The sequence below is a fragment of the Cicer arietinum genome, chromosome 5 (assembly GCF_000331145.2).
Source record: "Cicer arietinum cultivar CDC Frontier isolate Library 1 chromosome 5, Cicar.CDCFrontier_v2.0, whole genome shotgun sequence".
Taxonomy (NCBI): Eukaryota; Viridiplantae; Streptophyta; class Magnoliopsida; order Fabales; family Fabaceae; genus Cicer; species Cicer arietinum.
Genome location: NC_021164.2, coordinates 78,053,286 through 78,064,546, shown reverse-complemented (window position 1 = coordinate 78,064,546; position 11,261 = coordinate 78,053,286). Strand labels below are relative to the sequence as shown.

General features: G+C 32.5%; 3 protein-coding genes across 3 annotated transcripts in view; 1 reads left to right on the top strand and 2 right to left on the bottom strand.

Moving 5' to 3' along the window:
• Window positions 1-385: 385 nt before the first annotated feature.
• LOC101508767 (threonine--tRNA ligase, mitochondrial 1-like) lies at window positions 386-6,066 on the top strand. The gene is made up of 13 exons (XM_012716001.3): window positions 386-549; window positions 634-730; window positions 816-902; window positions 1,711-1,795; window positions 2,529-2,623; window positions 2,874-2,906; window positions 2,994-3,080; window positions 4,008-4,100; window positions 4,334-4,426; window positions 4,510-4,731; window positions 5,103-5,174; window positions 5,607-5,678; window positions 5,764-6,066. The coding sequence occupies exons 1-13, from the start codon at window positions 401-403 to the stop codon at window positions 5,857-5,859; spliced, it is 1,281 nt and encodes a 426-aa protein (XP_012571455.1). The 5' UTR covers window positions 386-400; the 3' UTR covers window positions 5,860-6,066.
• Window positions 6,067-7,081: 1,015 nt separating this feature from the next.
• LOC101508144 (importin subunit alpha-4-like) lies at window positions 7,082-11,255 on the bottom strand. The gene is made up of 12 exons (XM_004501058.4): window positions 11,166-11,255; window positions 10,674-10,882; window positions 10,405-10,563; window positions 10,198-10,302; window positions 9,920-10,120; window positions 9,682-9,848; window positions 9,525-9,603; window positions 9,323-9,451; window positions 9,045-9,163; window positions 8,544-8,899; window positions 7,824-8,335; window positions 7,082-7,736 (listed from the first exon to the last, which is right to left on the bottom strand). The coding sequence occupies exons 1-12, from the start codon at window positions 11,203-11,205 to the stop codon at window positions 7,548-7,550; spliced, it is 2,265 nt and encodes a 754-aa protein (XP_004501115.2). The 5' UTR covers window positions 11,206-11,255; the 3' UTR covers window positions 7,082-7,547.
• LOC113786691 (auxin response factor 5-like) overlaps window positions 11,237-11,261 on the bottom strand; it is a 5,647-nt gene continuing 5,622 nt past the window's right edge. Inside the window, exon 10 of the mRNA XM_027334725.2 lies at window positions 11,237-11,240. Within this exon, the coding sequence (XP_027190526.2) occupies window positions 11,237-11,240 (4 nt within the window). The remainder of the gene's footprint in view (window positions 11,241-11,261) is intronic.

Genomic DNA, 11,261 nt, shown 5'->3' with positions numbered 1-11,261 from the left:
GCTTTATTTTGATTAAGGCCACTAGGACATTTCCATCAGATCACATAATTTTGTAGATAGGAAATTTCGAAGGGAGACTACCAAATCACAAAGGGGAAGGCATGATAGGCCAAAATTGCTCAAAAAAATATAGAGCCCAAATTGCACCATCGCGAAATGTGAGGGTTAAAAGTGCAATTAAGTCAATAAAATTATAAAGATGTCATATGCTACTGGTATAGTTGGTTTGGTTTTAATATTTCAAACCAATTCCTTATTACTCAAATACCAATTTTCTTTTTCAAACATTGGGATTCACAACTGTTAAGTAATGTGGTGCTTCATTATTCTTCAGGTGAAATAAGACAATTTCTTTAGTTTATTAAATGAATGTTTGTGGTCAAGTAGTAGGATTGTGGCCATGTCATATGGCGTAGTATGGTTTTATCATTTGATTATGTTTCTTTATTTTTTTCTGTCGTTATTTCAGGAACATTTGCATCAGGCTACACTGTATGATCATAAGATTTTGGGAGTGAAACAGGAGCTTATTATTCATCATGAATGGAGGTATAGTGGGTTCATTCTTGTTTGATTGCATAATTTAATAAGCTTTTCTTACTGCTGTCTCTTAGTCTGTCCTATTTATGTTAGTCCGGGAAGCTGGTTTTTTCTTCCACATGGTGCTCGGATCTACAACAAACTCATGGACTTCATTCGAAATCAATACAGAGACAGGGGCTATCAAGAGGTAAAATTTCAGTATAATAGTTTCTTGATATTACTAAAAGTAATCTTTTTCCAAGTGCTTAGTACAACTTGCTTGGAATCATCAGGTTATATCCCCGAATGTCTTCAACATGGATCTGTGGGTGCAATCTGGTCATGCAAAACATTATAAAGAGGATATGTTTGTCTTAGAGGTATTTTTGTTGTTGTTTGCATGTGATTTTCTGGAAGAGTAAGTGTTGGATGTACCATGTAGCGTCTTTTTACTTTCCTATATGAATCATATTTGTGGTTTTTATTGGTCTTGTAAGAATTACTTCTATAAATCAGTTTGTGAAAAGAGAATTGAGTATCCATTTATTTGTCACTTTGAGAATTAGGAGCTAGTTGCTTTGATAGGGGTTTATTGGTCTCTCTCTACCACACATGTTCTAATAGAATATTCACATAACCTACACACGTTTCTGCTAATCATTATATTGGAATATTCCAACTAACTGTCGAGGTTGCAACACCTCTTATCTTTCCTATCTCCTTTGCATTCATAAACTCTCCAAACCTGGCTTTATTTTGATTAAGGCCACTAGGACATTTCCATCAGATCCAACGATGGGGTCTAAGTTCAGTATTTTATTAGGGACCTCTTTTAAGTAGTACATAATAATTTAATGCTCCGTTGTCACTCTTGAATCTACTAGTTTGAGTGCGTAGCTGTAATGATGTCTGAGCTTAGTGTATGCCTTTTGTGATAAAAGTATTCCCGTCCGTTCTTTAGTTTTACTATCTTTATTTTTTCCTTATCTTTTCAGTGTTTTGGCCTTTGTATATCTTGTGCATCTATTTGTAGATAATTTTTAATATTTAATTTTTAATAGCAAATTGAGAAGTATTAATTTGATCAAATTTTTTAAAAAGATATCTAGAATACCTTCAGAATAAGTTTTTATTTTAAACACATTAAAGTTATCTAACTAAATTATATTTATTTTTTGCATGTTTTAGATCGACAAACAGGAGTTTGGATTGAAACCAATGAATTGCCCAGGGCACTGCTTGATATTTAAGCATAGGGTTCGATCGTACAGAGGTAATTTTCATTTGCCAAATGTTATCTTTTGCATTCGTACTTGTGGTTGCTTAGCTAGACCGTTGTTCGTTGTATAAATCGGGATAATGCACTTGTTTAAAATTTTAGGTTAATTGATTGACAATTAACAATTGATTTTGTCTACCTTGAATAATATCTGTATAATGTAATTTTATATTGATTCATCTTTCTTCTTGCTTATATATTTACATATAGTTCAAGGGGTGTTTTATTTGTATGCGGTACTTTTTTTTTGTTTTTTTTTTCTTCACGTAATATCATTTTAACATATAAAGCTTTATTATCTATGTCTCAAATTCAACTAGAATGAACTATACATAGATTAAACTTTTGTGAAGGATATAGATTAGGGATAATTAGTGAAAAAGTTAGTTAGTTATTTGTTTAGTTTAACAAGTATTTGTGTAACACAATGATAGAGAGGGATATCATTGAATATTGTTAACATTTGTGAATTGAAATTCTATTGTGAAGACTAAACTCTTGGAGGAGAGATTTCTCTTCTATTCTCTTTTATCCTTTCTCAATCTTTCAATATAATTGTTGTTATTGATTATTCATTCTTTTCAATTCAATTTTGTGGTTCCTAACAGATGGGAGGTAGAGATAATTTAGTTTCAATTTTGTAAGTGAATGTATAGTTTGAAGAGATATCGGTTGAGCAGGTATTTTCATAAGAAATGTTACCTCACACAATTTTACTGTTCTGCAGAACTTCCTCTTCGTTTAGCTGATTTTGGGGTTTTACATCGAAACGAGGGCAGTGGTAACCTGTGTGGATTAACACATTCTCGTAGATTTCAGCAGGTACAATGATTTGCTCATATAACCCTTGGGGGGGTATTTATTGTGTGACTGCAAATTATAGTGTAGATTAATTATCAATTATCAATTTCTTTTCTCATCATAAATTTTCATTTATCTAAAGGTATGGTATAATTACAACAGGAGGAGTATTGCAAGCAAGTGACTTGATTGTCACCTTCTTTAAATTCTGTTTTCTTTACTATTTGGAAGTGTTGTATTATTTATGTCATTTGCTTTGTGTGTTGAATAGGATGATGCACATATTTTCTGCAGAGAGTCCCAGGTGTGTTGAACGTAAATTTATGCAATATAAACATTTGAAATATCTTTTGAGCTGAAGCTGAAATTATTGTTTCAATTCATTTTGCAGATAAAAGATGAAGTCATAAAAGCCTTGAACTTTATAGATTATGTCTATCAAATATTTGGTTTCACATATGAACTGCAACTTTCAACGGTATGCTTTTGTTCTTTATTATTCTCAATGCTCATCACTTAACATTGATGGTTATATGTTATAAAGAAAGCAATTATTTTTTTCCTTCCTTATCTTGACTTCTAACTAAGGAAAAAGTGTTTTGGCTAATCTATACTCGTATTTCTCTCTCACGGACCCTAATTTTACCTGCGGGAAATGAGTGAGGAAAGGGTAGTAGCACATAAATAAGAGATGTTTGTTATGTAGTAGTAATCAAATAGTTTTGAGGCTAGAGTCATTCATGTCTGGGAGCTTTTGGTTTTATTCTTTTCTTCTCTTTTGATCAATAATACAAACATGCATATTTGCCAATAGTGATTGCTATCAATTGATGCTTTCATCGAACGTGTATACACACAGGGATGACCTCACAAAGATTAAGAACAATTAAATTCAAAGGGTTAACAGATGGCTACCACATTTTACTTTAGATTGATTGCATGTCAAGTTGCAACTTTATATAGCAAGCGAGTTTGTTAGGTTCCTTGATAGAACTCAATAGCTCGTACTGGAAATGGTACCAGGTACAAGTCCCAAAGCTTTTGTGTAGCTATCAGTGTAAAGATTGGGTGCAATGTTGGTAAGATTGTATATATCCAAACACCTCTGCTCGTACTGCAATGATGGCTTTTTTCGCTAATTTCATTGCAACCTTACAGCCTCTAAACCCCTTACCATTTACACCTAAAACTCCAAGAATAGCTAGGACCTTGATTTTACCTTGAGAGCAATAACAGATGTCTGTTATATTGGGGTGTGTGTGTGTGTGGAAATATTGAATAATTTAGGGAATATTGATCATTATCTAATCTTGGTAGCTTATGCTCTTGTTATTTTCTTTTCTTTTGATACATGATACATAATATGAAATTTATCTATCATTGCTTGTGTTAAATATTTGAGTAGAGGCCAGAGAGATGCTTTAGAGATTTTGAAATGTGGGAGAAGACTGAAAATGCTCTCAGGGAAGCTTTGGATGAGTTTGGCAAGCCATGGCAGGTATATTTCTAGAGGTCTTTAATGTCCGCTATAAGATGAGATGTTGCATCAAATGTATGGGTATCTAAAATTATCATTTTGAATTCAATTATAGGTTTATTTGATACCATTTTTATTTTCTTATACCCACATAATTTTGTATTTTATTTGTGCATCTTTGTTTTATTATTTTCTATGGAATGCAACATTTGTTGATTCAATTATGTGCTTATATTATGAGTAAAACTCTGCAGTTGATTGAAGGAGAGGGTGCATTCTATGGACCAAAGATAGACATCAGTGTATCTGATGCATTCAGTAGGAAATTCCAGTGTGGAACTCTACAGGTATTCACTGTTTCATTCGACTTGCATTCACACGATTCAGTTGTTAGTTTTTTTTTACTGATAATTAAACTGGCTGTTTGCAGCTCGACTTCCAACTTCCTGATAGTTTTAAATTGGAATTCTCAACTGAGGATGAAGCCAAAACTGAGAGACCTGTTATGATACACCGATCCATTCTAGGTTCTGTTGAACACATGTTTGCCATACTTTTAGAGCACTACAAGGGTAAATGGCCCTTCTGGCTCAGTCCTCGTCAAGCAATTTTGTGCCCCGTGTCCGAGAAATCACAAGCTTATGCGCTGCAGGTACGTAGCTCTGACTCTTGGGTTTATTCTGATGATGTATACTCCATATCATTGGACACTTTTATTCTCCTTTGGGGGTAAACTTTGTGGCATCCTATGTCATTTTTCATGCTTTTCAAATTGCAGATTACTGCATGTAGTTGATGCAACTGCTTAGGTTTGTGTGCATAGTAAATTGTTGACTCAGTTTATATATTTTGAGTCTGCTACATTTGTTTTTTTTATCTGTGGTAACTTTATCAGAAAGTTTGAGCAATCTTCTTTGAATAGTTCTATGGCCGAACTTGTTGTTGAGATACCTGTACTATATTTTGGTGTGAAAAGCACCATGCTTTTTTATTTTATAACATTATTGTTCTGCAATTTTCTAGGTACGTGATCAGATCCATCAAGCAGGGTATTACGTAGATGTTGATACAACTGATTCGAAGATTCAGAAGAAGGTAGCACAAACCTTTAAAACTTATAACTTTTTTTATTTAATACTTGAGTGGAAAATAACGATGTCACAGTTTTGATCTATTGCCTATTTAAAATTTGTATTGAGAAACCGGTCTTCTAATGACTTTCCAATGTATTGGTTTATGCAATTGTTCAAATAGAACATGGCTGATTACCACACTGAATTTTATATTAAGTGGTATTTTTCTTCCCTTCTCTGTAATGTGACACCTCAGTGTGTTTATTATTTAGTGTTTTTTTCATCTTATTCATGCCATGTGGCGTTGCTTTTTGGTCATGATGTTACATCTCTATTTTGAATTTGTAAACTGCCATTCAATTGCCAGCTTAAAAGTTCTATTTTATTTTAGTATAAAAAATCTAAGATTGAAACATAAAATTTTGTATTAACAAGAAGTTGTGTCATTCTGTAGGTACATGAAGCTCGGGTAACACAATACAACTACATTTTGGTTGTTGGAGAAGAGGAAGCTAATACTGGACAGGTTCTTTTTATTTCTACTATTTGTTGAATATAAATAAATTGCTTTCAATTTTAGTTCTGTCAATCTTTTTTATTGTTTGTTCCAGGTTAGCGTCCAACTTAGGGATAAAGAAGACCATTGCGTTTTGAGTATTGAGGACCTACTCAAACACTTTAAAGACGAAGTTGTTGTTTTCCACTGATAATTTGCTTGTTTTGAAAACTAGACCAGACTGGTGATTCAACTGGTGAAGGCAATGGTTGAATTAAGTGTTAAATTATATAATTTAGTACCTTTATATATTAATATGTAAGATAATGTTTAACAAAAAATATAAGATTTATGTATTAATGTATTAAATAATATTTAACAAAAAAAATTACAAGATTAATAAGTTCATCACATACAACATTACATAATTTTTACGTTAAATATAAAAAAAAAAACTAAAATCAAAGAATTGTATTGGATTTTAATTCAAAAACTATATTGGTTATTGTTTTATTATTTAATTCTTTCCATTTATTATCATTCATTTTAACATTAATTTGAAAATTTGCTTTCAGGATGGAATGTAAAAGTTTTCATTTTTCTTTTCTATTTTTCAGTTGCATTATTACCAATAACCTTTTGAAACAAATTAAAGAGGCTAAATTGCATTTATCTCTCTCCACTCTAGTTTTTAAAATGCATTTACCTCCGCACTCATTGAAAAATTGCACATAATATTTTTTTTTTCCACAAGATACTGTAATACTTATACAGGTTGATGCAGTTTTTTTAATCAGTACAAATGAGGTGAGTTTTTTCAAAATTAAAACAAGTATTGTTGTCATTTAAAGAAAACTTAAGAGGATATCGATGTAATTTTCCCAACTAAACATCAACCTTTCTTCTTTTCATGATTAATATTCTCATTTGCCCTGTTGTTCGAATGTGATGTTTTCTTTAGCAACCATCGTTAAATGTTCATTAAAACCCTTCGAAATGATAGCTTCCGATATATTTGTTTTTTCGGTTACGTAGGTTTTGTGCTGTTTTCTTGATTGGATGATTTTGTGGTGCTGACATGCCGGTTTCTGATTCAACTTGTCCGACTGGTTGATTTGATTGGTTTTTAGAACTTGAGTGTGACTGCCATTGACACATACTTCAATATTAGATAGTAGTAGCAGTACAAAACAACAATTTACTTTTCAAACTATTGTGTCTGAAAAAAGTGAAGATGCAATAAATTTTAAAAATAGATATATTAATGTTAAATGAGGAGTGTAACCAATGACGCACTTACCTAAAAAAAATCAATCACACATTTAATATTAATATTTTTTTCAAAATGTTTTCAAAATGTTAGAGCATTACTTTTTTATATTTTATTGATATAAAAAGTTAATACAAAATATTCTATCCATCCTTAATTTTTGGTCCTTTTAGTTTTTTATTTTTGTTTTAAAATTTTAATTCTTTTAAGAAATCAAGACTGATGTTTTTTCTGTTATATCCTTACGAAAATCAACATTAAATACATTTTATTTTTATTAAATGAATTAAAAGTAAAAAGATCTAGACTCGTCTAATTTAATTGTTTCTTAATATGTGTGTATCTCTAAAATGACTATATATTAGGGATGGAGTATCAAATCATTGAATCACCCTAAAAATTTAAGAAGGAAGTCCTTGCTTTAGTGACTAATGAAATTTTACACATTAAATACTTATTGAAAAAGATAAATAGTTATATAAAAAATAACACAATTTATTTATTAAGTGTATTTGATATGTATAAAAATCTATTAACGAGATTTAGTTTTGAAAGAAACTAGAAATTGGTTGGAATACCCACTAAAAATGATGCCCACACTAAAGTAATTTTAGAGAAATAGAAATGAGTTAAGCTTCACTCAATTGGACATAACTCCCTGATGCATGTGATTTGATTTTGGGTTTTGGTGGATCTGTTATCATCCACTGCAACATTTGAGGGATATATGCGGTCGGCCATGGTCGAGCCTCTGGGTAACAAAACTCTTCCCATTTATCAGCAATGATAGGCAATGGACATTCTGCCTTCAAAAATACCTGCAAATAGACAGTATATCATTACATTTACCAACAAAACATACTTACCAATAACATTTAAAATTTGCATGATATTAAATTGTTTACCTGCACCCAGTGATTTCCATCAACAAATCCAATACAAATAACATGCCGAGTAGATTGATTTGGGGGTGGAGAACCCCTAAGAGGAAAGAATGTCCTACTCAAAGTGTTTGATAAAGACACTAGGATTAATTTATATGTTGTGGCTATTACATATCCCATGTCTGGTATTGACATCCACTTATTCATGCCTACAAATTCTTTACCACATACACGCAAAGAGGACCTCAATTCTTGCAGTCGTCCACGAAAAAGTCGTTCATAGAGATCGAGATGCAACCCAAGCTCCTTATCTAACTCATCACGAACTAGAGGCCAATCGTCCTTGCTTCCACCAATTAAAGCTGCAATCGCTCGATATCCACAATTTCCATCTGCTTCCACGTCAACTATGTTGTTAATATATGGTTGAATATGGTCAGGAAATTGAAACAAGAAATCCATTTGTGATACTTTCACATAAGGCTTTGAAGGAGGCTGAGAAGGTGTGCTTTCATGGATAGAATGTGCAACATCTACAAATTCAAAACGTATATGTAAATATTTATGAACCGTAATTCTATAATTTAATTATAGATATAAACATAAGACCGCAAACTCAACTTTTTATTTTACATTAATACTAATACGAAGTTCCATTATAGTACCGTAAAAGAGTAATTTGTAGATGAGAACATGTTAGATTTATTTTCATTAGAAGAATTTCTTAAAAATTAAAACTACCTGAGAGGAGGTTTAGCCCGAAAAAAAAATCTTGGTCACTACCAGCCACACAACTATGAAGATTATGATAATCTTTCTCAAGCTCCAAAGGCCAATATTTCATGAAAGTCTCTGCAATTCTATCATAAATGTCATTGTTGTCATCGCTATGCAAAATTAAAATATTTGCCAATCCTCCACATTCATCCACCATTTGAGCATAAATATTGACCCCACAATATAGTCCCTGCTGCTCGTTAATTTCTCCTGCACTTAAGATGTTTTTCAAGCCTTTTAAACAAACTGTTACAATTGTAGGGTCTGGATCGGTCAAAAGATCATAGAGTGCCTCGATGCACCCTTCACTCACGAAGGATCTAGAGCAATATGCACCATACTCGTAAGTCATAAGTTTTCATCACAACATGAAGTGCAAAAAGGGTAGACAATAACATTATTTTGCAAGCAATTTATTAATATACCACAATCCCAAGTGTGTGTAAAAGATATGATAAAACTTACCGAATTTGCTCACGAGTTCCATCAGTACCATTGGCAATAGCCCACACAGCCTCCTTAATGTGAAATTCAGCCTCCGTAAGACGAACAAGAGGACCGACAAGATGAAAATCAATGACATCCTACAACAATAATTGAAATAATATAAGTTGTTTACATGTTTTGCCTATATAAATAAATTTCAAGAAATAGTCTTGACCATGATACAACTTTTCAACAAACAAATAACTAGCGATTTTAACTTATTACTAAATAAAAAGCAAGGACAAACCTATGCTTACCTGTATTTGAGATTCTGTCCCTGCTGTGATATTTGAAATTACCAGACACGCTAATTTGAGGATAATTTTGTCACTTTGTGTAACAAGTATTTTATTAAGACAAGGAAGAACTCCGTTGTTAATTAGAATCTGGTAAAAAATGTAGTTAGCAATAGGCAATAAAATAAAGAGTAAAATAAAGAGTAAAACAAAGAGTACTAACCTGAGTACTAGCTTCATCACCAGCAACAATATCTCCTAGAGTCTGCAGAACATACACGATAACTCTTGACCTTGGAAACCTGTAAAAATTAAATTTAACCAGTTCACGGAAAAAGAAAGTCACGTGTTAAGTGTTACTGAAAAAGAAAGACACTTACAGTAGTAGCCCTACAAGTTTTGGACAAATATTTGCTTCATTGATAGCTTGGAACATTTTGCTTGAACCCTCGCGAACGAGGAAAGAGAGAGTCAGACATGCATTTTGTACAACTTCTTCATCAGGCATCCACAAGAGTTCCCGAAAGATAGACAATGTAGGTTGTATCTGAAAAAGATAATAAGAGAACATGTAGTTGTAGAAGAGAAGATAACAAACAATATGCAAATTTTCCCAACCTGTTCAAAAAGTGTGGGAGGAGGGGAAGGCTTTCCATGACACAATTTTAATAAAGTCCATGTAGCATTCTTCAACATAGATAATTTTGTTGTAGATGGATTCGACAACAGAGACAATAATGGCAAGAGTGCGCCATGATTAAGAACACAATCCCTTGTGCTCGTGGAATCGCCAACAAGGTTACTTAATGCCAATACTGCCTGTTCGATACACGAGACATTGAAATTGTGTAAGCAATCAACACATACATACATGTGATTTTTAACTGTAATTATACCATTTCTTTGAGGTCATCACTACTAGAGCTCAGAAGCTGCACAAGCAGGGGAACCACACCATCTTCCATTATAGTTCTTGTGTCAAAAGCCGATGCTGCCATAGCCTGCAAATTAAGGTACAAAATATTGTGTGAGTGAGCTTTCACTTAAAATTTTCACATTTGAGGAATCACAAAAGATAGAATATGATACAAAAATATTCATACCTGTAGTTGAGGTATATCATCCATTGCCAAAACATTTAATGTATGAATTGCATTCATACACATTGATAAAAGCTTACTAAACTGAGTAATTGCTTCCAATCGTGCAGCAGGGTCGTTAGAGCATAACGCTCGTGTCATTGCAGGAATAATGTCTTTTGTCTGTTAAACAACATTATTAAGAATACAAGATTAAAAAAAAATGATTATTGATTTTCTTAGTGCAAATTTGAATGTTTCTTTTGAAAGAAAAAAATAGTATATATAGGTACAGTGTTGATGACAGGTAGAGCGGTAGCAGTAGCATCAACAGCATCAGAAATGATAGGAGAAGAGGTATTATCCGAACGAGTATGAACCTCCTTTAGCTTCTTGAAGAGAACTTCTTGGTGCTTATTCGTCCTTATCTGAATGAGGTCGTCTTCTACATCAACTACTCTGCTATCTTTGCGCTTATTCTTCCTCTGACAGGACCAAGTGTCTGCTCGCAGAGACATTATTTATTAACAGAAAGAAGACGTATACTTCAAGTCTCAGTTCAAATATAACAAAATCAATTAATGCAATGCATGCCTTCTCGTCGAAAATATGTATTTTAAGTTAAGAACCGTACGAAAAACATATAAATAGATGCACATAATTTTTTTTCTTTTTAAATAGATTATTAAACTAAACAAATTTGAAATTAGATCCCTAAATTAATTAATTAATAGAAGACTTTATGCATAAGTTAGGAAGATAAATAAGAAAGTGAAAAAACAAACCCAATAATTGAAGCCTTTCAGGATTTAAAGTGAAAGTCATGTCAGAGATTAAAAGATCGATGTCCCACGAACTAACTCTATTCGGTTTTTCCCTAC

Coding starts and splice junctions, on each gene's coding strand:
- LOC101508767 (XM_012716001.3), top strand. CDS start 401: ATGTCATATGGCGTAGTATGGTTTTATCATTTGATTATGTTTCTTTAT. Junction 5,175..5,606: donor ATTCGAAGATTCAGAAGAAG/GTAGCACAAACC, acceptor GTCATTCTGTAG/GTACATGAAGCTCGGGTAAC. Junction 5,679..5,763: donor AGGAAGCTAATACTGGACAG/GTTCTTTTTATT, acceptor TGTTTGTTCCAG/GTTAGCGTCCAACTTAGGGA.
- LOC101508144 (XM_004501058.4), bottom strand. CDS start 11,205: ATGACTTTCACTTTAAATCCTGAAAGGCTTCAATTATTGG. Junction 9,452..9,524: donor GTGATGAAGCTAGTACTCAG/GTTAGTACTCTT, acceptor ATTTTTTACCAG/ATTCTAATTAACAACGGAGT. Junction 8,336..8,543: donor CGGGCTAAACCTCCTCTCAG/GTAGTTTTAATT, acceptor TTGAATTTGTAG/ATGTTGCACATTCTATCCAT.